Source organism: Desmodus rotundus, chromosome 6, assembly GCF_022682495.2.
Source record: "Desmodus rotundus isolate HL8 chromosome 6, HLdesRot8A.1, whole genome shotgun sequence".
Lineage (NCBI taxonomy): Eukaryota > Metazoa > Chordata > Mammalia > Chiroptera > Phyllostomidae > Desmodus > Desmodus rotundus.
The window spans coordinates 47,774,825-47,802,550 of NC_071392.1; the positions used below are offsets into that span (position 1 = coordinate 47,774,825).

The 27,726-nt window shown below is 44.1% G+C and overlaps 1 protein-coding gene across 1 annotated transcript in view; it reads left to right on the forward strand.

Moving 5' to 3' along the window:
• The window catches only part of CDHR3 (cadherin related family member 3), an 86,126-nt gene extending 65,889 nt beyond the window's left edge, over positions 1 to 20,237 (forward strand). Inside the window, exons 9-19 of the mRNA XM_024557366.4 lie at positions 624 to 795; positions 2,095 to 2,197; positions 3,104 to 3,202; positions 4,881 to 5,107; positions 7,063 to 7,234; positions 8,764 to 9,014; positions 10,889 to 11,070; positions 14,934 to 14,947; positions 16,123 to 16,154; positions 17,908 to 17,956; positions 19,443 to 20,237. Of these exons, the coding sequence (XP_024413134.2) occupies positions 624 to 795; positions 2,095 to 2,197; positions 3,104 to 3,202; positions 4,881 to 5,107; positions 7,063 to 7,234; positions 8,764 to 9,014; positions 10,889 to 11,070; positions 14,934 to 14,947; positions 16,123 to 16,154; positions 17,908 to 17,956; positions 19,443 to 19,747 (1,606 nt within the window). The 3' untranslated portion in view covers positions 19,748 to 20,237. The remainder of the gene's footprint in view (positions 1 to 623; positions 796 to 2,094; positions 2,198 to 3,103; positions 3,203 to 4,880; positions 5,108 to 7,062; positions 7,235 to 8,763; positions 9,015 to 10,888; positions 11,071 to 14,933; positions 14,948 to 16,122; positions 16,155 to 17,907; positions 17,957 to 19,442) is intronic.
• Positions 20,238 to 27,726: the final 7,489 nt, after the last annotated feature.

Sequence of the window (27,726 nt, forward strand, 5' to 3'; positions counted from 1 at the left end):
CAGGTGAAGATTAAAGATTACAATAATAAATAAAAAATAAAGGAGGGAACAGGAGAGAGATTGATGGGCAGATATCATTCACAGGGTAGATAGGGCAGCCAGATAGCCTCCTGAGAAAGTGGCATTAGAATTGAGACTAAAGAAAGTGAAAAAGCAGCCATATGGACATTGGTGGAAAGGGCATCCCACAGTAAATAGAATGGCCCTGAGGCCAGAGCCTGGGGAGTGTTCAAAGAGCACCAGGGGTGGGAGTAGAAGGAACAAGAAGAGTTAGTAAGTGGTAAGTTCATATGAGTAAGGTCAAGGGCTGGTGGTACACACCAAGATGGGTCCTGTAGGTCAAAATGAGGACTTGTGTGAAATGAGGAGCCACTTGGGATTTAGGAGCAGAGGAGTGACCTGACCTGACAACATTTTAACAGGGTGCCTCTGGCTGGTGTGTTAAGAATAGTCTGAAAGGAGGCCAGGGCAGAGCTGGGACTCCAGTTAGGCAGTTACTGCAACAACCTTGGATTTGCTTTGAATTGAAATTAAAGCAGAGATGTCTAGCCTAGGGTCTGTGTCAGAAGGAACACTCCATCACCATTTGTTGAGGAAAATATTGAATCATGTCTCTTTGCCAGCATTATGGTGCCTGAAAGAGCAGCCAAGAGGACGTTGCTTCTGGACCTGAACACGGTCTGCTTTGATGATGACAGCGAAGCACCAAACAGCCAATTCAACTTCACCACACCATCTGCAGTGGGAAGCCATGGCAGATTTTTACAGGATCCAGCTGGCTCTGGGAAAATTGTGGTCAGTTACTGGTCATTGCATCAGTGAAAGGGCATGGGGGAAGCTGGACTAACATGCATAGTGCTTTTGCTGGCCCAGAGAGAGAAATTTCCAAGGTAACTCCCACTCTGTGTGGCTGTGACTGACGAACTTCATAGTGATTCTGTTTTCCCCATTTGCTCTTTATTTTACCCAAGTCCTGGGAATCATCTGTTATGTATAGTTCTGCTGGGGTGCTAAGAACTGAATTCTTTCTTGTATTGCTGCAGTTGGCTGTGCCTGCTTAGCTGCCTCTATAATAACGTTAGTGCCCTCTGGGCTCAGCACTCCTGTGTATTTGAGTGCTCCTTCCTGGCTCATGGAAGTGTGAGGTGAGAGAAAGCAGGCTCAGGGCCATGAGTGTGAGTGTGTCATGCTAAACTCAGTCTTGGAGAACCACTGCAGATCCAAAGGGGAATGGCAGAGCGAGGCTGTTTAGCCTCACTCCACAGCATCTACACAGAGGCAAAGTGGAATTGGAAGCAGGATGAGCGTAAAAAGCAGGTCTCAATGAGCTGTATGAGACCTTTCCCTACAGGGTTCCCCCTGGACGGTATTGGGGAGGAGGAGAGGAAAATGGAAGGGCAGAGGAAGTCAGTGGCTGTGGGAAGGGGGAATCAGAGGGCAGTGGTCCTGGTTGGGGGACCTTTGCATCCGAGATAAAGCTTCAGGGGGGAGAGCAAGCAACCCCACTAGGAGACATCCTCTCACCCATCTCCTTCTCCTCCTCCTATCCCAAGCCCTTCTTGGGTCCCCAAGAAAGTCTTACCAATTTTATTCATAGTATCAGCTAAAAAATAATTTTTCATTTTTTCTATTTAGGAAATTAATTCATGCTCACTGTAGAAAATGTAGAAAACACAGAAAAGCATTACCATCCAGTAATAACCACTATTAATATTTTGATATATTTCCTTCTTCTTCACTACACATAGATTTTATGTATATTCTATACATATATGCATAAGTATTTTAAATGATGGAAATATCTTTGCATATGGGATCTATATTGTGCTTCTTTTCAACTAACCAGAAGCCTTCAGCCTATGCTGTTTGGCAATAGTGCTTGATAAACATCTTTAAACATAGATTCTTTCACATAAATTCTCCAACAGTGAGCAAAGGTATGGACATAACTTTTTAAAGCTCCTTATACAGGCAAAATGCTTTCCAGAAAGGTTTTCCAATTTATAGCTCTACTAATAGTTATGAAAATATCTTCATCAGTTGAATTAAAAAGATTGCTTTTCTGTGTAATCTGATATCTCTGTTTTAATCCAGTTGATTGGTGATCTAGATTATGAAAATCCAAGTAATCTAGCAGCCGGCAATAAATACACTGTGACAATCCAGGTGCAGGATGTTGCCCATCCTTACTATAAAAGCAAGTATCATTTTGACTTATTTCATAAAGCATCTTCCTTGAGTAGCAATGACTAGACTGCTAGGCAATACTCAGTATTGGGCTAGGTATTTGTGTTAAAGAAGAGACTTCAAAAAAACCCAAACACTTGGGAATCAGCCCAGATTCCTCCTGTTTGTCACCAAGCACATTGAATTGGTCTCCAAGTCCTTTCTTCTGTGTCACCCCCTAAAATCTCAAGCTTCTGCTACCAACCCTCCCATCCCACCCCCATCCCACTAGTACTGTTCTAATGTAGAACCTCCTCTTGCTTGGCTGAATTACAACATTGAGAGTCTTTAAGGATCTGTCTGACTTTAGTGTTGCCCCTTTCCAAAGCATCCTCTGCATTTCTGACAGTGATTTTTAGGAAATGAAAATGCCATCATATTACTTCCTTGCTTAAAGCCCTTGAATGTCTCGCCTTAGCTGTCAAGTTCAAGATCAAACTCTTTGGCTTGGCACACAAGGACTTTCATCATCTAGCCCTGCCTAACTCTGTAGCTTGAACTCCAGTCACTTGCTTCTAACCCCGTGTTTTTCTAACTAGGCTGAACAGCTTTCAGTTGTTCTGAGTTTTATACCTTGGTATCCATGCCCATGCCTAGAATCCCACCCCCACTTTTCCCCCTCCTCCCATTTGTCTCTCTGATTACCTTTGTGAGACTCAGCTTGCACCTCCTCTGGCTTCCGTGGTGACCTGAACATGTGTTCTTCAGAAGGCAAGTGCCCTCAGCATCTCAAAGGCAGGAACTGGCAGGTCTTACTCACTTTGTATCCCCAATATTTTTCACAGAACCCATTACACAGAAGGTGCTTTAAAAATGTTTATAAACAAGTGAATGGGAATAGAATATTGTGATTTAATTTTTTCCTATTTGTTTTTAGATACCATCTACATTTATGTTCTAACAAGTCCAGGAAATGAGTTTCCTCTCATCTTTGATCAGCCATCCTATGTATTTAACGTGTCAGAAATAAGGCCAGGTAAGTAACAGGCAAGAAACAGGCCACCGTGCTCTTGACAGACTCCATCCAGATGGACATTCAGCAGAGGAGAAGCTCCCTACCAGAGGCCCTAAGTGGTGTAGTGCACAGCGATTCACAGCTGAATCGTGTTTATTGCATCTCTTATATCTTTTTAAATTGTCCTCACTGCTGAGGAGCCCTTCAGGTAAACTCTAGATTTTGAAAACTGTTGATTAAACTGCATTTCTCTGAACACCTGATCGCTTCCCTGTCCATGTGCCTGATCCCTTAATCCTCCCTTGTTGCAGCCAGTTTTCCCTTGGTCTCTGCTGTGATTTTTATCTAGCTCATTCAGAGAATTGAAATTTAAAAATAGAAAAACGTTTTTCCATTTCTAGAGTTTATCCATTTAAAAACAGAATAAAGACATTTTCTCTCCCTTAATAGGAGTCACTGGGAGCCTCTTTTCTTTTTTGCCTTTCAGGAAGAATGGGAATGCTTTTTTTGCTCTTCCAGGAAGAGCCTGGATTTTTGCAGGCTCTTCCCCTTTAAACAAAGGACTCCCACTTCCAGCTTCAGTTTCTTCCCATCTCTTCCTGTTTGAAAGCAGTCCTGTCAACTCCAGTATAATCAGACTTCACCACAGTTTTTGATCTTTTTATCATGGGTACTTCTATATTTAAAACAAAAAACTAAAACATAACACTGCTAAAATTATCTCCTCTCCATTTTATTCTCTCTCTTTAAGGTCGTCTCCATTTTATTCTAAATTTATCTCATCTCCATTTTATTCTCTTTTTATGATGGTCTCTATTTCCTGACATTAAGTTTAAACAAAACACCAAAAAAGGGTCTAAAGGCAAAGCTTTTGATTCTTTATCTCTTGCCCAATGAATAACAAATGCAATAGGAATAAACTTTTTATAAATTCAAAGAACTTAGAGTTATTGATCACCTACTTTGAATCAAGCTCTTAGTGCTGGGGTTACATAATTGAATGAAAGAAAGCTTCTGTCCTTGAGGAGTATAATTTATGAAAAAGGGCTGCCACCAAACAAGCAAACCAGAACTCCAGCAGCCCCACACCAAGGTTTGTAAAATAAACAAAACAAAAGAGTATTTAAAAATCTGTACTCTGTAATATAATGTCTAATCACTGGGATGTATACCTGAAACCAATATAATACTGTCTGTCAACTAATTAAAAAATAAAAAATGGTTAAAATTCCTTAAAATCTATGCTCTAATCCTCAGTTGCTAAACTCTTACAAATTGTTTATTTTTCATCTCATGTATAAGAGCAATTCATGCCCATTATAGAAAATGTGAAAAATACAAGTGACTTTTAGAAAACACTGCTGCAGAGAGATGCATGCGTGGGAACGCTCTCTGCCATGTGGTTTATGATAGCATAGTGATTGGCGTCACTGGCATCTATATAATGGCATGAATTGTCTTTTACACCTCACAGTTCAGCTTGGGTCATAGGACCAGTCCTATGGCTATGGGACTACGGTCATGGCTGCTCGTTAGCATAATCTGAATTTAATAGAATTGAAGATATAAAACGTATAGAGTGTTAACAGCAAAGGGGCCTCCAAAAGCCTCAACTGCCCATGGCAGTGAGAATATCTGCTCCTGAATCTTCCCTGTATCCCCCAAAGCAGAACTAATCTGAAGTACTTTGTTCTTCCAGCGGGAACCCAGTTTGGAAGGGTGCGAGCCACTGATCACGACCTCCCCCAGAGCAGCATTGTGTACTCCATCTCTGCTGGAGGTGCTGGCCTCCAGTATACATATATATTTTGGATTAATCCCAAAACAGGAGAACTCAAGCTGGTGACTAAAGTGGACTATGAGACAACCCCCACCTATACTCTCCGAATCCAGGCCACCAACAACGAGGACACAAGCTCAGTCACTGTGAGTGAGTCTGTTTTGGTGTAGGGTCTCTCCGGCTCCCTCCAGGTGTGGCTATAGTAATAAGAATCCTAACAGGACACATCCTCCAAACGTGACAGGAGATGTCCGTGGAGTTCAGGACAGCACACCTGGACACACAGAGCAGTGCCCAGAAAATAGACCGACACCCAAGTGTGTGGGTGACTAGGAGGAGGGCTGAGATTGATGACCACTCTGTGGGACAAGTGTCCTCTAGCTGCCCTGTAAATCTCCCTGTGCTTTCAGAGTGGGCTGATGGTGAGATGCACAGAGCCAGAAATGGGGTGTGTTTTTGTAGCTATGCATTCCTCCCGCCCCAGTAGCTTTGCTGTGTTCCTACACTACCCCCATCACACCAGATGGGGTAGTTCTTAAAATGATATGGTTGACTGGGGCTATACTGCTTCTCAACCTTTGATGTTGAGAATCTGGTTAAATGCAGATTCTGAATCTGCTGGTCTGCATAGGGCCTAGGAATCTGCATTCCTAACATACTTCCAAGTGGTGTTCATGCACATGGTCCAGGGCCACTCTTTGAGTAACAAGGTTTAACCAGTCTGTACTGTCAGTGGTTAGGTTTATCTGAGGGTAATATGATGGCCACAAAGACAGAATGATTTCTTGCTCTTTCCTATTAGTAAAGTGAAAAAGCACAAGGCAAAATGAACTCTCAGCTAGTAGCAGGCAGCCCTGTGCGATAGACAGAATGACTGGCTCAGAATCAGGAGACAGAGTTCATTTTTCAACTTTCATCCCAATTTTCCAAGGGGGTCTGGGGCACGCTTATCTTCCCATCCCAATTTCTTGATCTCTTCAATGAAGAGTCACGCGATCACCCAACGCCTGACTAGTCGAGTTCCTCTCATGACTTGCTTTGAATTAACAGGATGATGGTTTTAATGATGTGTGAGGCTTGGCATTGCCTGCTGAGGAAGAGATGTGTTAAGTTGGAGATAATTGTAGTGTTTGTTAGACCGGCTTTTTGAGAAAAATGAATGGACTCCACTTTGGGAGCTAACTAGAGTGAACATTTCAATTTATTCCTGGGCTCAGAAATTGCTGAAATCCCCAAATTTCTAAGGTAGAATAAATACGACTCAAAATTCATACGCTTTTAAAAAGGGTGATGATCACATAAGTCCCTTTCAGGGCTGACATTCTGTGATTCTGTGCTGGCAGCTGTCCCAGTCCATATTCCAATTCACCAGGCATAAAAGACAGCAATGAAAGAGAATAGGCTGGCCCTGCTTGTGACAGGTGAGCACCACCAGCTTAGTGCACTCTAATAGCCCAGGTTACAGACAAGATTCCAGCTTAGCCAGGTCCTCTTGTTCCATCCCAGTGGTTCTCAACCCTGGCTGCATATTAGAATCAGCTGGGGAACACTAAAAAAATAGTGCCTGTGCACCCCCCTGCAGAGAGTCCAGTTCATTCTGTCTGGAGTGTGCCTAAGAAAGTAGAGCCAGGATTGAGAACCATTGCTCTCCAGTTCAAAGTTAAAGATGCAACTTCCAATTCACAAGGGCAGTGAGCAAGGAAGTATAGAGGGTCACTGTAAATCCATAACTGTCACTGGAAAAGCAGTTCAGCATTACCTGAGGATGAGCCCATGTGCCTAGGTGCATATATGTGGCACCACGTGCCTGTTATACATACATCATGCACATACACACACACACAGTACAGAAGTTAGTAGCATGGGACTTGGAATAGGACAGACTTGTGTTCAAATCCCAGTTCTGGTACTCACCAGCTAAATGACCTCAGGTCAGTTGTCTAAGCCTTAGTTTCCTTATCTGTAATATGGGAATGATCATATTATTTATCTCAGGAAAGGTTAAATGAGCTAGACCACGGAAGCACAGAGCCCAGGGCCTGGCTCAGTAAGCACTCAGCAAGTTTTAGCTACTAAAATGGCCACCTTCTTGCTGTTCTAGGTTACTGTTAACATCCTGGAAAAAAATGATGAAAAGCCAATTTGTATCCCAAACTCTTATTTCCTGGCCATCCCAGTGGATCTGAAAGTTGGCACAAATATTCAAAATTTCAAGCTGATGTGTACTGATCGTGATTCCAGCCCCACGTCTTTCCGTTACTCCATCGGCCCAGGTACACTACCTGACATTGACTGTCCTGGCCTGGCTCAGGGTCAGAGGCCTAGCTGTTGGTCTGGGAGAAAGGGGGGGGGGGTTGGGTGCTCATGCCTGATCTGGGCACAGTGTGTGTGGGTGTGGAATTGTAAATGAGGACAGTGGGATGAGGGGTGGAACAGTCCCAGCACCTTCCCGTCTTCTTGGCTTCCTCTTCTTCTCACCTAACTCCTCCCAGGTTCCCACACAAGGCTGCCCAGAGGCCCTAGGGAGGGTGTATCACACTGATGGTGAGCCCCAAATTCCCAGACTGTCATATGATACGTGAATCATATTAGTGTAGTTTAATTTTTTTTCCAGTCCAACTGCTCAACCTGCACTCTTGTAGTGGGGGCAGGGAATCCCAGTCCTTGCTCTAGATAATAATAGATTAATTAGATTAAGTGCATTTTGAAATGTATCCTCAGGAATTCTCTTCTGCTCCATTCATTTTCTCTCTTTAAAAATATAGCATTGCACTGGGGGTGGAGGAGGGGGAAGAGCACCCCTCCCTGGAAATGAGACCAAAATAGCTCATCTAATGTAGTGTTAGGGCTGGAGATTTAAACCCAAACAGCAGAGCAATTCCAAGTGAAAGACTAAAAGCCCATCTTGGCCACCCGCTGAGCCCTGGCGAGCATGAACTCTGAACAGTAGGAAGCCTCTTGAGCAGGCTGTGTTACAAAACCCAGGGGCAGAGAGCGCCTCGAGACTGCAGTTGTCGAAGATGGAAATAATCCATACTGAGAACCCCCAGGCCTTTACGGAGCACTTCGCTGCTAAGGGAGTAAAAATTGCATCATCTCCTGCTCCATTTGCTGGTTTTCAGTTGGTAATGAGTCTGGAGCCACCAGAGGAATGAGCAAAGGCTGCTTGGGCGAGCAGCCTTCCTGCAGCCTTCCTGCCCTGTTCCCTGAGCTGTGAGCCCTGAGCCCTAACAGACTATAGGGGAAGGGGAATAGAGTAGATTCAGGAAGACCTGGAACTGCAATCCCTGCAAAGCCATAATGTACCTTCTTTTGGGGGGAACTCCAAGGATATATGTCACTAGTTCTGCATGACCTGACAGTTTCCACAAAAGGCAAGAAATGAGCTTGGCCTATGGCTAGAAATGTGGCCTCCTCTACCCTCTTGTGCCACTTATTGGTCTGAGTGCAAGGTATATGTGGTCCAAATAAATGCTGCATAAGAAGGATTGGCTAGAGAGGCTACACCAGGATTATTATTAAATCTCTCTGCAAGGTACTGGCCCTGCTTTTGGGACAGGTGAGCTGTTGTCCTATTGTGCTTTTATTCCTTTTGCAGCCCCGTGGTTGTGAGCAGTTTCTTTATCCTAATGGAATTTCTGGAGCGATTAAGGCCAATATTGTAAACCTGGTGCATTAGAAATAGTCCACAACAGAGGTGTGGATGTTGGCAGGAAAGACTGGATGCAGTTTTCCGCTAAATCTTTATTTCTCACTCCCTTTTCTTCCTGTGCCCCAAATCCTTGTCTCAAATCTCATATAGGCAATGTCAACAGTCATTTCACCTTTTCTCCCAATGCTGGCTCCAACGTCACACGGCTGCTCCTTGCGACTCGCTTTGACTATACTGGTGGGCTTGATGAGATTTGGGACTACAGACTACTTGTCTACGTAACTGATGACAACTTGCTGTCTGGCAGGAAGAAAGCCGACACTCTGGTTGAAACAGGGACAGTGACACTGAGTATTAGAGTCATTCCTCACCCAACTACGATTGTCATCACAACCCCCAGGGTAAGGGTTTTGGGACCTGGACTCCTCAGTTATATCCTTCTGATTAACATTGACGGAGCCCTTTGACCCAGGAGAAATGAAAAGATTTGAGGTGTTAGGATGTTGCCAGAAATGGCAAACATAGGTTTGGTTTGGGTAGTCACTGGGTGGTAGATAGAGATTTGGGTGAGACCTGAGACTGGTAGAACCACTAATTTTTCCTCTTCTGGTAACTATAGGTATGCATTTGTGGAGGAACTTGTGATAGGTCAGGTATTGGCCAGCTGTGGCACAGGAGACGATTTTCATGGTTATGTGGCCAGTTGCTACCTTCACAACCCCTCCTCAGCTTGCTCTTAAGAGCCGTGGCAAAAAGCTATGTCTGTGAAAGCAGGTATCCACCAGGTTCTCTTCTCCTCTTCTTCTAAGTTATGATGCACCAATAGGTACCCAACTCCTCATCTTTACTCTATTAAACTTTATTCACGCAATCTACAAATACTGATTTAATACCTATGATATGCCAATCATCTTGGTGAAGAAGCCCAAAATGATCTTTGCTCTCATGGAACTTATAATATGGGACAGTGGTTCTCAAAGTGTGGTCCCCAGACCAACAGCATCAGCATCACCTGTAGATTTATTAGAAATGCATGTTCTCGGGCCCATTCCAGAATATTAGAGTTATACCTCACCCAACCACGATCATCACCACAACCTCATGGAAAGGATGTTGGAACCTGGAATCCCCAACTTTGTCCCCAGACCTAATAGATCAGAAACCCCTCAGTGGGGCCAAGCAATCTGTGTTTTCAATAAGCCTTCCAGGGGGTTCTGATGTGTGCTAAAGTTTGAGAGCCACTAATGTAGAGAGGAGACAGATTAAATACATGCAATTTAATAAAGGTATATAATTTAATAAAATAACTACAGATTGTGGTAAATGGCAGGAAGAAAAATAAGCAGGTGCCAAAACAGAACCAGTGTGGTGAAGGAAGGGAGAGTCTGGAGTCCGACAACAGGTTTACCGCCGTGTGCCGTGGAGCAACTGGCTGTATCTGTGCTGACTCTTTCGTCCCCTTTCCTCCTATTCCCAGTAAAAGTTACGCCCTTGGTTGGCAGACCCATACTTCTAGTGCACCAGAGAAAAGGTAATAAAAACCTTAAAAAACCACCGATGACATGTGGTCAAATTTTTATCTCAGAGTCTTACCAAGAGCAGGTTGATGTTCATCTCCGTGTTCTTGAGCCAGTATCACCCCAGCAAATGGAGGCATGAGGTAACCTTAAGGGCTTTCTATTAGAGTTGGAGCCAGTAATCTCCCTTGAGTAAGGAATTGCTACATTTCTGGGGCTTACAACATGACCCAATTGTGGTATCTCCACTCCTGGAATCTCCATGAATTGTTTATCTGTCTCCCACACTAAGAAGCAAATGCTGAACTTGAGGTTTCACTGTGATATCAGCCCACTCATCTGGCAGTGCAGCTTGTAGTGAGTGAATGCTGACAAACCTACAAAATGTTACAAAAACAACTTCCGTGGCTCATGCCTTCCCAGTGAGAGACAATGGCTATATTAGTCCCTGGGTTATGCCATGATTTGGCAGAAACAAAAGCCAATGGAATTTTTTAGCTTTGGGGAAGGAGAAGAAAGACAGAGAATAAAATTAGGCCTAGAGTTGCTTTTCAGTTTCCTAAATTTCTGGGTTTTGATCTAATGGATGTCTGGAAAGACTATAAATAATGTGATGAATTGAAGCAGCAAGAAATATGAGCACACAGATGTCTAATACACAGAACAAAAACAAAGAGTGAAATAAACACACAACATGGGGCAGTGCTGACATCAGGAACGTGACATCCATTCACCTTCCCCCTCTTCTTTCATTCAAGCCCAGGATCACCCACCAGATCCTGAGGAAAAACGTTTATTCTCCATCAGCGTGGTACGTGCCTTTTGTCATCACTTTTGGCTCCATATTGCTTCTGATTTTCCTGGTGACTCTGATGGTCCAGTTGGCCAAAGCCATCCACAGACATTGTCCCTGCAAGACCGGGAAGCACAAGAAACCTCCGTAAGTTGTCAGTGGGCTGGGTCCTTTCCACTGCTTCCTTTGGGACACTGTTTCCAGTGATGTCAGCAGAAAGAAAGGTAGAGATTTAGAATTTCTTTACAGGGTAGAAAGGGTGCCTCGTGTGAAGGAAGCAAAAGGACATAAGGGGAAAGAATCCTAGCTCCCCTTAGTCCTGGTGTATCCTCTTCATCACCTACTGAGTCAGGCCTGGTGTTTCTTTGGTTTTCCTGGGCACCTTCCCTGTCCTTGATGTATTCTCAAAGAAATTGGGCCTTCAACCTCTTGGTGACTTGCCCTGAATACATGCTTCAGAAAAAAGCTCAATTGTGAGTATTAGAAAACACTGGGCTCTTATTTGCAGAATATTTAAAGGATGGGATACAATTAGAGGAAGCACACAAAGCTGATAAGGAAATTAAACTCCAGTGATTAGATTGGGCTTGTTCTTTTGCATCTGGCCCTGATCTCACTCTCTCTAGGGCTGTACACACAGATCTGTGTTCTCTCCCTCCCACTCTCTTCTGCTCACTAACATGCCTCTTACTGTGACACCCTGCAAAGTCTTTTACTGGCTAAAGTGAGGTAGTAGAGTGAAGTGAAGAGAGCACTAAATTGTTTGAAGCTTCCCCCAGAGTTGGTTTCTTGAATTTCAGAAGCTCTTACAATGAGAGCATGATGGTTCTGAGTCTGGGCTTTGGAGTTAGACAAGGCCTGAGTTCAAATCTTAGCTCTACCTTTTTCTAGGTATATGGCTTTGGGCCTCTGTGAATTCTAACATCCTTATTTGAAACAACTAAATGAACAACTGCAAAGTGAGCACTTAGCACTGTTCCTGATATAAATGCTTAGATACACTATTTTTAAAAATCTGGTTGCATTATTTTTCATGGCTCACTGAGCTCAGGATTCTAGATTCCCAGTTTAGGATAAGCCCAAGAATCTTGGGGTATTGGAACTTGACTTTTAGAATTTCTCACTGGAGAAAGGAAGGGATGATAAGACTCATGTGCCTTTAAAAGATATTTTGAAGATTAACTATTGTCAAATAATTTAAAATGTATGGGTGAAAGACTCAATATAAAACTATAAGGCATTAACATAAAGATATGCTTTGCATTCTGCCATATTTATTGGGGAAGTCCATTGCTATTGGCAAACTTGACTTCAAGGTAAGAAATCCCTGAGCATCTGCTGAAATTAAAAAAGCATTTTTGTTTGGACTCTACTCACAAATTGATTTTAAAAATTGGCTCCAAAAGAGTGATGCTTAAGCTTGAAAAGATAGTGGTACTCTGTAATGGGATTTGGGCAGAAGTTTTTGTTTTTTTTTTTTTTTTTAATATATTTATTGATTATGCTATTACAGTTGTCCCATTTCCCCCCCCACTCCACTCCATCCTGCCCACCCCCCTCCCTCCCACATTTCCCCCCCATAGTTCATGTCCATGGGTCATACTTATAAGTTCTTTGGCCTCTACATTTCCTACACTATTTTTACCCTCCCCCTGTCTATTTTCCACCTATCATCTATGCTACTTATTCTCTGTACCTTTACCCCCCTCTCCCCCTCACACTCCCTTATTGACAACCCTCATGTTCTAGTTGTTTGCCTAGTTTGCTCTCGTTTTTGTTTTAGGTGTGGTCATTAATAACTGTGAGTTTGCTGTCATTTTTACTGTTCCTATTTTTGATCTTCTTTTTCTTAGGTAACTCCCTTTAACATTTCATATAATAAGGGCTTGGTGATGATGAGCTTCTTCAACTTGACCTTATCTGAGAAGCACTTTATCTTCCCTTCCATTCTAAATGATAGCTTTGCTGGATACAGTAATCTTGGATGTGGGTCCTTGCGTTTAATCTTGGGTAATGTAATTATGATGTGCCTTGGTGTGTTCCTCCTTGGGTCCAGCTTCTTTGGGACTCTCTGAGCTTCCTGGACTTCCCGGAAGTCTATTTCCTTTGCCAGATTAGGGAAGTTCTCCATTATTTGTTCAAATAAGTTTTCAATTTTTTGTTCTTCCTCTTCTCCTTCTGGCACCCCTATAATTCGGATGTTGGAACGTTTCAAGGTGTCCTGGAGGTTCCTAAGCCTCTCCTCATTTTTCCAAGTTCTTGTTTCTTCATTCTTTTCTGGTTGGATGTTTGTTTCTTCCTTCTGGTCCATACCATTGATTTGAGTCCCAGTTTCCTTCTCATCACTATTGGTTCCCTGTACATTTTCCTTTGTTTCTCTTAGCATAGGCTTCATTTTTTCATCTGTTTTTCGAACAGATTCAACCAAGTCTGTGAGCATATTGATAACCAGTGCTTTGAACTGTGCATCCGATAGGTTGGCTATCTCTTCGTCGCTTAGTTGTATTTTTTCTGGAGCTTTGAAGTGTTCTGTCATTTGGGCCATTTTTTTTGTTTGTTTGTTTGTCTTGGCGTCTGTTACTTTAAGGGGCGGAGCCTTAGGTGTTCACCGGGGCGGGGTAATGCTGGTCGCTGCGCTGTGACGCTGTACGTGGGGGAGGGGCCGAGTGGGAGCAAAGGCGCCCGCCTCACTCTCCTCCGGATTTCAATCTTCCACTCTGATACCCACAATCAAACTGGGCCACTCTGGTGCTGGTTCCCGAGTAAGTGGGCCTGTGCATACTCTAGACCCCTGTGGGTCTCCCCAACAACCTCTCCCGTAAGGCTGGGAGTCTCTCCTGCCACCCCAACCCCCCGGGGCGCTTTCAATCAGAGGTTTGAGGCTTTATTTCCCCGAGCTGGAGCCCTGGGTTGCGCAGCGGTCTGCTTCGCTGCCCGCCGTTCGTCCGGTTTATCTGTGGGCGAATGTGGTGCCGCAAGGTGCTACCCGCCACTCTGAGTCGGCCCTCTGGGTTTATCTGTGCAAATGTGGGGCCGCAGGGTCTGCTAGTGCTCGGACTGCCTGCGCCATTTGTCCCACACTCCGCCAGTCTCAGTCCCGCCACAGCCACAGGAGTCCTCTCCACCCCGGTGCCCGCCTCCGCCCCTCCTACCAGTCTGGATGAATGATTATTTTCTGTTTCCTTGGTGTCGGTCCCCCTTGCTGTTCGATTCTCTGTCAGTTCTGGTTGTGCGAGGAGGCGCAGTGTGTCTACCTACGCCACCATCTTGGTTCCGATCCTATATATGTGGGCAGAAGTTTTTAAATAGAGTCAGTCATCCAATAGATGTTGCAACTCACATGCAATTTATGCTTAAATGTTAAATATGCACCTTGAACTTGGTTGCTTTAACTTACTTTCTAAATATTAATCACTTTCAACATGGTTGACTTAAAAAAGAAATCTAGCTAGTAATTCAGACTCATACCTAGTCTCTCTAGAAATTACTTGTACCAAATGGCAGCCAACATTTGTCCAATAGCAAAATAGAATACAATTAGAACCACAGTATTATAGAATTCAAGGTTATCATGGAAAGGGTCTTAGAGTCCAAATATTTCTCTTTATGTTACAGGAAACCAGGGTTTAACTACTGGCCCTTGAACCTTCAGCTAGATACAAGGGAGAAAAATGGGGCAGGCAGAATTGCTGGGCAGTGTCGTTGGGGTTGTTATGCCCTCACCCAGTGTTGTCAGAGAAGATGTGTTATTCCCTGAAGTTCTATAAAGCAATATTCCCAACTTATCAAACTCTCAGACCCTCCTTAGTCCCAAACCAATAGTGATGGAGCTGCTCTGTTTGGAGCAGGGGTGGGAACCCAGCCTTCAATTCAGTCCCCATCCCTGACCCCTTTCAGCTGAGTCCTGAATCCCAGGAACACAGCTGCCCAAAGGCTCCCATGTTCTCATGAGTGTATGTGTGCAGGGTACTCTCAGGTTAATTCTCTTCCATCCCTTTTTTCCCCTACAGAGTGAAGAAAGGAGGTATGTATGGTGACCGTTCCCTTTGTGGCTATTGCTATTGTTGTCATTATTATCATTTTTGCTGCTCTGTTGTATTATATGAAAGGGCTTGAACTTAGCAGAGAATGAGGATGCAGTTCTGTTTTGGTGGGTTTTAGCTACACCATCTGTGGGCGGAATCACACGGAGGGTGAGTGTAGCTGGGGAAAAGGAAGATCAGGGTACATGGTGCTGCTGGCTCACTCAAATCACTCATTTTGGTACTGCCTGTTTCCTACCCAGAGTCGCCTCTAATCAGCTCAACTTAAGCACCTAGAGGTTCATTCCCACCAAGGAGGACAGGAATGAAGAATTCTCTGTGGGTACTCTCTGTTGCTCACAGAGGGACGTGGCCCCTCCTGAGACAGCTAATGCTCTATATTGCACAGATGACTCTTTTTAAAGAGCAAATAATACTTTATTCTGAGATTCTAGTGGATTTGATTATTTCACAAGTTATTTAGCTCAGTCTGGTTAGACGGAGGTGCTGTTAGGTGGGCTGGGAGCACTGAATGGTGAACTGAGCAAGTTCCATCTGACCAACTCCAAGCCTGAGGAGATGTCACACCTGGCCCGAAAATTGTTGCCTCGAGGAGAATCTGCGCTATGGGGAGAGAAAGTACAAAGGATTGGAAAGTGTGTTTCTAAAAATGATCGTTTTAATCACTCCAATCATAGGTATGTGTGTCTGACATGCGCAAGGCACATCTAAGCAGGATTAGAAATTTAATTATAATGCTTATTAATCATAGCAAATAGGATGATTTTAATAAATGAGATTTGTACAAACTGTCTCCCACCCTAGTTACTTTTTTAAAAGGGCATAGGGAGTGGATACAAAGAATCCCCCCATTATGAACAAATATATCAACCCAATCTTTCTGTCATTTAAAAACTAATTTCTTAGGTTCATAATAATAATACGTTGGAAAAAGAACAGAAAAAAATTATTTTTAGTTCTGTGTATTGTGTGTATGTGTCTGTTTTTCTGAGATGGAAAGGCATCAACAAACATGTCTACAGACAGAAAATTTTTTTGCCATGCCTGCTATGCTGATTTAAAAATCTGTTTAAGAGAAATCCCGTTGTGGAAGTAGAATTTTAAGGTCAAATTAGTGTCCAAGAAGCTTAACTCCCGCCTGTTCTACTCCCTGCAGAAATGAAGAATACAAAGAGAGAAGTTGTGGTGGTAAGTGTGGTTGGCCTTGGGGCACCTGGCTTGGGTGGTGGGTTGTGGGGGTTTCTGTCACCCTCTGAGGCAGGCCCTGCCACAGCCTCACGGGGGTGTTTATCATTCAGGGAGATGCTTGTATTTTGCCACTGGAACAGATTGCTGTGTGACGAGCTCCTGATAGAATTTGTTCCCTCCACTGAACATGTCTACTGGTATATTTGCAGAAGGACTGGATTTCATAAATATTGAATAGTCATATTTATTATCTACACAGGCTCTCCAGGAGACTGAGTTGGGGGAGAGGAGCTTAAAGACCAGAACTGAAGCTTTAGCCTTCAATGGGATTTATTTTTTCTTTGCCCTTCCATAACCTTGCGGAAAAAAGTGATAGAGAAAGAGCAGTGCTTGGGTCTGGGATTGGCTCTGCCCACTTAGCCATATGATCTTGCAGACTCTCTCAGCTTCTTTAAGCTACAGATTCCTCATCTGTGAAATGGGAGTGAGAATATCTGTCCTGTGATAAAAGGTGGAGAGGTATTTTGAAAAATATTAAGAGTCACACAAATGCAAAGTGTGATAGCTGAAAAGTTACTCCCACCTTACTGCCTTGTTTTTCTTTTACTGAGTGTGATCTACCCACTGAGAAGTGATGGTAGTTGAAGGTGACCCCCACCAGCTCTCCCACCCCCCAATAATAACACTTTGTTGTAGTCCAAGACTCATAACTTTGGAATGAAAAGCACAATCAGGAGGACAAGAAGCACATTCCAGGCTGGTGGAATCCAGTGCACTGGAATTTTTGCTTCAGACTCATCAACTAAGTGTTTATATGTATTGATCAGTATACAAACAAGAGGAAGAGGTCTTATTGTTTAAGGCAAGTATCCTTCGTTCAGAGACTGACTCAGAATTATGTAATATTAAATTAATCAATCAAGTAAATAAATTTCTGTGACCATAAAAAGTGGGTTTGCAGAGCTGATCAAATGGATGAAACCTATACAGTCTCCATTTCCTCTTTCTTCAGTGCTGGGGAGCTGTGGACAAGTTAGTAGGTGATGGCTTATGTGATAAAACCCGGGTGTTGAAGGGCCCACTAAATTCCAGCACTGTCCTCATTAGCATGCTGAAGAGTGGCACCATTGGAAAGCACCCTGTGAAGGAAGGGGGTGTTTCTATGCAGTCAGAGATCAGGCCCTGGAGTGTGGCACAGAATAAGAAAAAGACATGGAGCACAGAGCTTAGATATGATAGCCAGACCCTGATGCAACATTGCACTGGCCTAGGCAGAGGGACACAGCCAGAGCCCAGGCTGGGAGCACATTTGTGCTCCTCTGTCCCTGCCCCGCAGCGGGCTTAGGCAATATAGATCTTAGCTGGAGGTGCGTGGCATTTCTTTTCTTCCTTCTATGCAGCTTAGATACCCTGTACTCAGAATGCTTTCCTACGCCCAAGTCTGGATTACATGTCCTCCTCCCACTCCTACCTGCACCCCCATTGCATCCTATATTCCCCCTCATAGAGCCGTTATCACTCTATGGTGTGGTGCCTGTGTGTCAGTGGCTTCCACTTGATTGCAAGTTCTCTGTGGGCAGTAGTCACCCTTACCTTGTTCCCTGCTGTGTCTGCAGCATCTAGGACAGTGCCTATTGAGTTAATAAATGCCAAGAAGGCCCTGGGTAAGAAACTCAGGCTGTGAGGTTGAGTGGCCTTGCCTGTGAGGAGGAGCATAGGATTGTGCTTGAAGCTGTCTCTTTTTTCTCTTTAGGAAACAATTCATATGAGCACAGTCTTTGATGGTGAAGCCATAGACCCAGGTAATTAAGTGGCAATGCCACCCATAAGAGTGCTTTGCACACTCCAGGCTGGTGGAATCATGAGGACCTTATCTAATTGCATGCTCTTAACTCAGTTCTGATTCATTTGGTTATGTTGCCTATGCAGTGCTGACCCTTCCAGACTGCAATACAAAGTGAGATCAGCTCTGAACTGAGCTGGCTTGCAGATACGCGTGCGCATGTGTGAGGCCTCCGAGGCTTTCCACCTCCGGGCTCCTTCTCAAGGACCATGCCTCTGTCTAGCCTCCCTTTCTAAACACAAACCAAGTCAAGGAAATCAGTGAATACAAGAACTCACATTTTTTTCCTATTCATGGGATTCAACCCCGACTCCTGATCCTTTCTGAATGCTTCCAACACCGTCCTATTTGGTAGTGAGAGATATGGAGAAATGGCAAGCTTGGCTTCTTTTTTTCCTAGATCAGGGCCAAGAATTTCTTCTTGGTTGGCAAGATGAACATAAGGTAAAGCTGGCCTCCAGAGCTCTCATCACCCCCATGAAATCAGCTCCAAATTTAGCTCCTTTACACACATCCCTCCACTTACAAAGGCTCAATTATAGAACATGAATAAAGGGAAGGAAACCAAATTCAGGAGGCAAGTGTGTTGGCTTCCTGCCACGCTCACATGCAAACGGCTTGGTCCTCCTCGGAAGGAGGATGGCTCCTCTCCAGGAGAAGCTGCTGCTGCTGCTGGAATTAAATTTCCCTCTATTATTAGGTACTTGTTACCATAATGTGCCCACATTAGCATAAGTGCTGGTAGGATCCTCAGCAGAGAGGCCACTCATGCTGCATAGAAATGGCAGGAGCAGGGACCCGCCTCAAACTTTGAGGTAAAAGCTAGGGAAAACCAAGGCAGTTACTCTGCATTTATGTGTTTGAGAGAAGGAAAAAGAAGAAATGAGTCAACTGGACTAATGTGAACAGACACATCAATTAGTGTCTGCTAGCTCCAACACAATAAAAGTGGCTCCATTGCATCATCTCAACTGGGACCAGATTTGGGTGTCTGTGTCTGCAAATCTCTGCTAACCTACCGTAAATAAAAATCAGTCTTTTCCTCCTTACTTGGTAACTTCCTTTTAATACCAGGGATTCAGGGGACTTTTAAAACAAATCAGAACAAAATGGGTAACCCCATTAGAAGTTGAACCTAATTTATCTGAAGCTCCCACGGAGTTCCAGATTTATGTGGCCTTCTAATCTTGCAATTAAGATGGCCTTGACTCTCCTGAACCTTTCTATCCATGGAGGCGTGGTATTTGCTACTGTGTGGTCAGAGCTGCACAGCTTATGGAAAGGGAAGGCTGGTGATGACTGTTTGCACTGTTCACAAGCCTGCTTTCTATCTCTGTGATTCACACCTCCTAACACGCTTCCTCTTCTGGACAGGGTGGAGATGGGGAGGAGAGAATGAATTGAATTCCCTTTGTTTATATGGTCATTGTATTTTTCCCTCCTAGTTACTGGGGTAAAATATGAATTCAACTCTAAAACTGGAGCCAGGAAGTGGAAAGATCCCTTCATGAAAATGCCAAAGTGGAAAGAGTCCAGCCCCCAGGGAGCTAGCCCCAGCAGAGCTGTGTCTGCAGGAGAGACTGGGCTGCCAAGGAGCACTGACAAGGAGGGAAATGGGCTGAGTGTCACAGCACAGGCTGAGGGTGCAGGCCCAGGTTCCAGAAACCAGGATGGCAAGCCAGGCACCCAGAAAAACAGAGATGCAGCCCTCACAAGCAGGGCTCCTCCCAAGCCACACGCAGGAAAGTAAGCAGTGTCTGCTTATCGGTCCCACGAAAGAGCACAAGAGAGGGACCTTGACTGTCTGAGGGATGCTGCCTCACCCTAAATTCTCTGAGGGCAAATGAGGTACCAGAGGAGTGAAAATGTGTCCTGAAGGGACTTGAAGATCCAGGGTCCCACGTGGGATGTTTAAAATAGCACAAAGGGGTTTGAGTGCACAGTTGCCTTTTTCTGAAACAGCACAGGAGAAATTTCTCTCAGGTACTGTGCTTCTGATCAGATGGGCTGTTAACTTTTGGATGCAGAATTGTTGTGTTTCTTCCTGTTGACTGCTGGGAAGCTCCCTTCAGTTCACCCCACAGAATTCCCTGACACCAATGCTGAGGACTACCCACCCATCTGATTTCATCTTATTTTCCTGCCTTCATTTTAGTATCACTCAGAATTCTTCACTTATAAATACAGTTCAACACCATACACCTTTGTAAGTCATCTTGAATCTTTTTTGAAAGAAGCCATGCAGTGGAGAAAAAATAGATGAATAAATAATGTTATTCTTCTGGGAAGAAGAAGACAATAAACATCTTTTATTTTTTTATTGAGGTGTAACACATTTAAAAAAGTGCACAGACCTAAGGTATTCAGCATGATAATTGACTCCTCCCAGAGGTGGGATGATCTTTGTCATCATAGTTAGTTTTGCTTTTTTTGAATTTCGTATAAATGGAATCACACAGATGTGCTCTTCTGTGTCTGCTGCCTTTTGCTCAGCATATCCTGTCTGTGAGATTCCTCCAGCTCATACTGTAGATTAGCAGTCCAGGTCTCTTCACTGCTGTGGTGGATGTTTTATATTTTTCACTACTAGAAACTCCAGTGCTATGAACTTTCTCATGCGTGGCTTCTGGTGAGCATAAACATGTGCGTCTTTGGAGCATATTCCTAGGAGAGGGCTTGTTAGAGCCATTGCTGGAGCCTGCCAAGAATTCCAAAGCTGATGGCTCCACTCTACACTTCCACCAGCAATGATTGAGAGTTCTGTTTGCTTTTCTTCCTTGTCAACACTTGGTGTTGTCAGTCCTTTTAATTATACCCATCTGGATTAAAATTTTTCTTGAAATAAAGTCACTCTTTTTCTTAAAGCCAAAAAACACTAACCTTACAACCTACCTGCCCTGCTCCTCCCCTGCCTCCTGAGATTGGAGGGACCACAGGAGTCAGGTAAAGACACAATGCGTTCTATTAATCATAAAACTGGGTGTGAGCAGTGAACGGAAAATAAACCATACCATGATGGAATAGCAAATGGAACTTCTCAGCTTGTGCCTAGTGGAGAATGAGCAATCTTTGTTTTATCTCCATGTTCTGCTCCCCAGTTGCTGAGGCATTAGTCCAATACCCGTAAGAAAGGACCAGGTGAGAGTCTCTTAGAGCAACAGCTCCTTCCCAGGTGAGAAGCCAGATAAGAACTCCCCACAATGGCCTGTAGGGGCAGGCAGGATCCATCCTGCAAATACAGAACTTAGGGAAACAGACGCTAGTTTCTTGTGTTCCTGTGCGCCAGTGTGACTTCTCAAGAAAAAAGAAACATTTAAAAATGCCCGGTCCTGGCCTAGAGCAGGCAATTATTTATTAATAAGGGTTGGTTGCCAGGGAACTCCCTTGAATAGGTTTAAATTTTTCAAAAGAAGGCAGAGCTGTTCATTTGTGGAGGTTCAAGTGGGTGAAGTGGCTGATTACGCATTTAAGACTCTGAAAGTCTGTGGAGCACCGAGTAAAACACCTTCCTCAGAAGCTCTTAGCCTCAATGCAAGTAAAATGAGGCTGCGAGAAGGCTGAAGGGGGACCTAATAACTGTTTATGAGCCCATTAAGGATGATTAGAAGGAGGGTGGTGAGCAGCTGTTTTCCCTTCTTCAGTGATGACAGGGCTAGAGGGAATTGTGCTTCTCGGCCAGAAAAAGAGATTTAAGTTAAGAACAGGAGGGATTTCCTGAAGGCTGGGGTCTGCTTGAAGAGCTCACTTTCCTCCCTGGCAATAGGCAGGAGGAGCTGCTTGCCTGCCCAGCCCCAAGCTGTAAACCCTGAAGAACTCAAGACATGGGGTGAGGGGTGACCAGCAGGCTATGGCCAAGAGAAACTCTGCCTTTTCTTTTGCATATTTGGCTATTTTGTTAGTAGAAATCAGAAGTGTGAGGCCCATTGGTTTCTAACATTTACTGGGTTTGGAAAAAAAAGTTATCTGAATGAAATGAAGCCAAGGACCATTGTGGATCTTGTGAAAGTTTTCCCCCATTTCTTTCCCAAGGCCTTAAACATGAACAAATTTACTGCAGCTAATGTTGACCTGACTGATTTTGAGTCATTGTGAAATTGGGGCAAAGATGTTCAGGGATTAGACCACAGAGGGATCCCTAATTATTGAGGAATTTAAAACCCCGTGGCGAACTCTCAAGTTTGAGCTTTCCATTGTGCTTATTAGGAGGCGGGAACCAGGGACCCCATCTCTGCCTGTCTCGAAAGCATGTGTGGCTCAGTAACAGACATGGGGCGATGACACTTTTGCTCCTCGGAGCCCTCTTTCACATCTTAGTTCTATTGTTGGCATTTTTATGAAATATGTTTTGTGACGGCTGAGAAAATTAAAGCAACAAAATGAGTGAATATAGAAAATGATCACTATTAAAATGTGGTGTTTTTCATTTTAAACTTCATGTGTGTGTTTATACCTCCCATTCATTCAATAAATATTCATGGAGTGTGCACTGTGTGCCAGGTGTTGACTCGTTAATAAACGCAGCAGCCCAGACCCCTGCCCTTGAGGAGCTTACATTCTGTCTGCTATGGCTGAATGCAGCCTGCTCATGAGCCAAAGGTTCTATTTCCAGTTACATCCTGGCCTACTTATTTCTTGGTTCCTTGAGTGTTCTATTAGAAAGGTAAATTGACCAAAACCTGGAATCTCCTTTCTGAAAGAATAGATCATTCAGAACCATTTAAATATTTTTAAAAAACTTAATGGGGAGCCCTTGTCAGAAAATAGTCGAGATGCTCAAGTAGGGGCCCCAGCCCTGGGTTATCAGGCTAGCAACCTGTTTATATGCCTTTGGATGGGAGCTCTGACGCAGGTGTGACTTCTGTGTGTGGAAGATGGAAGTATCCTGAGGTCAGTGAAACCGTGCATCTGGAGCCCAGGGAAAAGGTCACTGAGACCCTCATGTGTGTCATCTGCACTGGGAACGAGATGTGGCTCCTGTTCAAAGGGAATATAGTCCAACTTAGAAGAGATACGGCTCATTGACAAGAAAACCAGCTACAACACAGGCACTTTGTGAGAACTAAATGAGTTTCATTGGTAGTGAGTGCTGGAGAAAGTAAATGTGGGCCAGGCCAGACCAGTCTCTGAATGTGTAACAGGAGACTTGAGACCTGACAGAGGAATCTTAAACATAGAGATGAGGTCAAAGTGGGAGAGAAGAGAAACTTTGAGCAAAGACTAATACACTCAGAATTCTGGTCTTTCCTCCATTTTCCACCAATACTTGTTCTGTGTAACCTGGAGTAAATACCCACAACTCAATACAGAGCCTCCTGAGTATATAACAAGTACTCAGCAGTCATTTGTAGAGTCAGATTGAGTTAAGCACACTTGTAGTTGGTTTTCTACTCAGGTCATCTAGTAGAGTCACAGTTTTTCTAACCAGACCCAGAAAAACATTATGATAATCAACAACAAAAGTTACTGAGTGACTATTAGACCAGGCATGGCTCTAGGCTCTGGGGATCCAGCAATAAATAAAAGAATGTTCTTAGTGTCTATATCTTTGTGAGGGATGAGATACTAAATATAAAAATGGACAATGGTCAGTCCATATACAAGAATAGCACTCTGACCCACAACCTGCAGCAACCTGTGCCGAAGACCAGTCTCCTTTCCAGGAAGCTGAGCATCATTCTGTAACAACTAGCCCCTTAACCTGGATATGAGATGGCAGTGGCTTAGTCCAGGTTGGCAGAGGTGGAGGATGGTGGAAGAGGGTGCATAAAAACCTTACAGGACCTTTCTGAAGGAGTGCCCCAGCTATGAGAAGAGTCCTGAGTTCTCTTGGGCCCTATTCCCGAATTAGATAAAGGGGCCCTGCAGGGTTAACCCCTCACTCAGTGCAAACTACCAGATACAGCTATTTCAGACTGCACGGAGCAGCTCTTCCTGAATGCAATGCCCCCGCCCCCCTCCTCCGGGAAATCCACTGCTCTGGGGGATGGTGGTCATGTGTGTGTTGGGGGAGAAAAGGTTTTGCTACACTGAACTTCCTGCCAAGGTTCCAAACTGGCTTCAAAGAAACAGAAAACAGGCCTGGATGGTGGTTTTTAGTCTGGGTTTAGTAGGTGCCCTGCAGTGGAAAAGCTGGCAGACTCCTCATTCAACCTGAACAGTGCATTAGATAAGCTCTCAATTTGAAAAAGTTCAGTTCTGATTAAATGCCTTGCACCAGGAGATCTGCGTTGTATGAAAAAATTGTTGTCTGTGACTCCCAAGAGAGTCTAAGTTCTTAGGAAACCCCTCTGTATAGAGGGGGAAAAGGAGATGAGGTGCCCTGGAAAACTGGAGCCATGTGATCGGATTTTTGGAGCCCCTTCTTAAAGTGGTGCATCGCCATAAATACAAACCGTAATTATCAGGCCTAATTTCTGGTTTGATAAACATGATCCTCGAAAGTCTGAAGTCTTAAGACTTAAGACCAAGACAAGGTATGCTTGTGAGCTCTGCATTCTTCCTGTGTGGTGCCTCCTTGGGGGTAAGCACCCCACTGTCCTTGCCCTGGGCCCCAGCATACTCAGAAGTACTTTAATTTCAGGGCTATTCAGAAACAGTCTGTGGCTGCTGTAGCCCCTTCAGAATCAGGCAGGACTGAGGGAAGGAAGCCGGTTAATCTGATTTATAGGCGAGCTCATAAGAGCTTCACTCCCCACGCTGCCCATTTCATTTGCTCATCCACAGTCAGAGCACACTCCAGCTGGCATCCTAAGTGGTCTTTTTTTTCTCTTGTAACAACTTCACTATTTGTTCTGTGATTTAATTTACATAACATAAAATTCAGTGGTTTTTAGTATATCACAGTTATGCAACCATCACCCCTGTTGAATTCTAAAATATTTTATCACTCCCAAATAAAGTCTGTACCCATTAATAGTCATTTCCCATCCTCAAGCCCTGACACCCAGTAACCTACTCTCTGTCTGTATGAATTTGCCTATTCTGGATATTTTGTGTAAATAGAACCATATAATATTTATTCTTTTATATCTGCCTTATTTCACTTAGCTTCAGGTGTTCAAGATTCATCTATGTGGTAGCAGATATCAGTACTTCATTCCTTTTCATGGCTGAATAATGTTCTATTATATGGATATACCTCATTTGTTTATCCATTCATCAGCTGATAGATATTTGGTTTGTTTCTGCCTTTTAGATATTTCAAATAATACTGCAATAAACATTCATGTACAAGTTCTCTCCAAACCCCAGGACTGCAATATGTGTCTAACGTGTGCTGGGCATGCTCCCTATCTCTAATCTTCATAGTATTTTTTTGAGTATTGGTTATTTGCATTTCACAGATAAGAACACTGGGGGTAGAGAGGTAAGGTAACTTGACAGGGGTCACAGAGCCAGGACACCAACATGGTGTGTCTTCTCCAGTCTACTTGAGAAGGGCTTAGCTATGGCCTTTGATCTGTGTTTGGGTGGAGAGAGGTGTATGATGACTGAACCCTCAGATGACTCCTCTGATGGAATAACTCTCTTCCCTGAAAGCCCGAGGCTTCTCTTGGCTTCAGAAACCAAACCTTCACAGGTGCAGCAATAATACCAGCTTCTGGACAAGCAGATATGCTCTGAGAATATCCTCTTCTGCAAGGCTTGTGTTGGGGTCTGAAACAGCCCCTGTGTTCCCACAGCCCTGCCAAGCCCAGGGCATGCAGCTTTGGGCTGTGTAAAAGGCAAAGTTTATTTTTCTCTCTGTTCTGTACACATTCCCGACCTGTCTGCTCAACAAAACCAATCTTGTGTCAGCATGAGTATGTAAGCACCTTTCAAAGACCTTAAATCAGACTTCTGGCCAAGGTGGTGGCATAGGTAGATACACTTTACCTCCTCACCCAACCAAAAGAGGGACAACAACAAATTTAAAAACAAAAAACGACCAGAACAGCCAGAAAATTGAACTGTATGGAAGCCCAACAATTAAGGAGTTAAAGAAGAAACATTCATCCAGACTGGTAGGCGGGGCAGAGAGGGGCAGCCTGGGTGGAGAGGACCTGTGGCAAGGCAGCAGCTGGAAGACCAGGCATTCCCACATTCACGTGGGGATAAAATGGGAGGAACTGGGGAGTAAGACATGCCACGCAACCCACAGTTCCAACGTGGGGAAATAAAGCCTCAAAACCCCTGACTGTAAAAACCTGTGGGAATTGTGGTGGCAGGAGAAACTCCCAGCCTCATAGGAGAGGTCATTGGAGAGACCCACAGGGTCCTAGAATGTACACAAACCCACACACCCTGGAAGCAGCACCAGAAGGGCCCAATTAGCTTGTGGGTAGGGAGAAAGTGACTGAAAGCTGGCTGAGAGCTGAGCAAGCGGCATTGTTCCCTCTCAGACCCCTCCCCCACATACAGCACCACAACTGGGCAAGGTGGATTGCCCCTCCCTGGCGAATACCTAAGGCTACACCTCTTAGAACTTAACAGGCACGATGAGACAAAAAAATATGGCGCAAATGAAAGAACACATCAAAGCTCCAAAAATAGAATTAAGCAATGAAGAGATAGCCAACCTATCAGATGCAGAGTTCAAAACACTGCTAATCAGAATGCTCACAGAAATGGCTGAGTATGGTCGCAAAATAGAGGAAAAAGTGAAGGCTATGCAAAGTGAAATAAAGGAAAATATATAGGAACCAACAGATAAGGGAAGGAAACCAGGATTCAAATCAACAATTTGGAGCAGAAGGAAGAAGTAAACATTCAACCAGAACAGAACGAAGAAACAAGAATTCAAAAAAATGAGGAGAGGTTTAGGAACCTTTGGGACAACTTTAAATGTTCCAACATGTGAAATGGAGATCATGTGGAGGGTTATCAGTGGGGAAGATGAGTGGGTAGAATGGGGGAAAGGTACAGGGAATAAGAAGCATAATTGGTGGGTATGAAATAGACAGGAGAGGTTAAGAATAGTATAGGAAATGGAGAAGCCAAAGAACTTACATGTACGACCCATGGACTAAGCGGGGGGAGGAATGCTGGTGGGAGGGGAGTGCAGGGTGGAGGGGAATAAAGGGGAGAAAATATGGGACAACTATAATAGCGTAATCAATAAAATATATTTTTTCAATAAAATATATTTAAAAAAAGAAAAAAAACAAAGATGTTAAATCAAGATCTGTGTCACTCAGAGACAGCCCCCTCTTCCTAAATGGGAAGGGGTTGCAGTAATTAGAGTTGGCCAGCAGGGGCTCTTTTGCTGTTTAGCTTCCACTGAGTGGTCCAGAAAGGCTTCCTTTAAAAGACAGGCTCCTTCTTCCCACTGTTTCCCAAGCTTTCCAGGGTTTGTGGTCTCAAGGCCTGCAGAGAGCAGCTGCAAGGCATCCGTGGTCAGGTGTACTTCTTATGGGCACCCACAAAACCCCACTGCAGCAATGTAATAGCTGGACACCAGGGAATGCCATTCCGAACCTGGGGAAGGGAGTGAATGCTGGCTCCACCCACAAGTGGCCTTTTACCGTAAGGCCCCAGGATAGCTGTCAGGGCACTTCGCCAAGCAAGCTATGGCTGTTGACCAAGACAGCTCCCAGCTGGGCTCAGAACAACTTTATTGCTGTTGACATAAGTGGAGTGGGTTAGAACCTGTGGTGGTACTTGGTATCTCCGAATATAGCATATTCTGGGCTTTTGTTTCCTTAACATATCATCTTGCCACAGATTCATGAGAATGAGGCTCCCAAACTC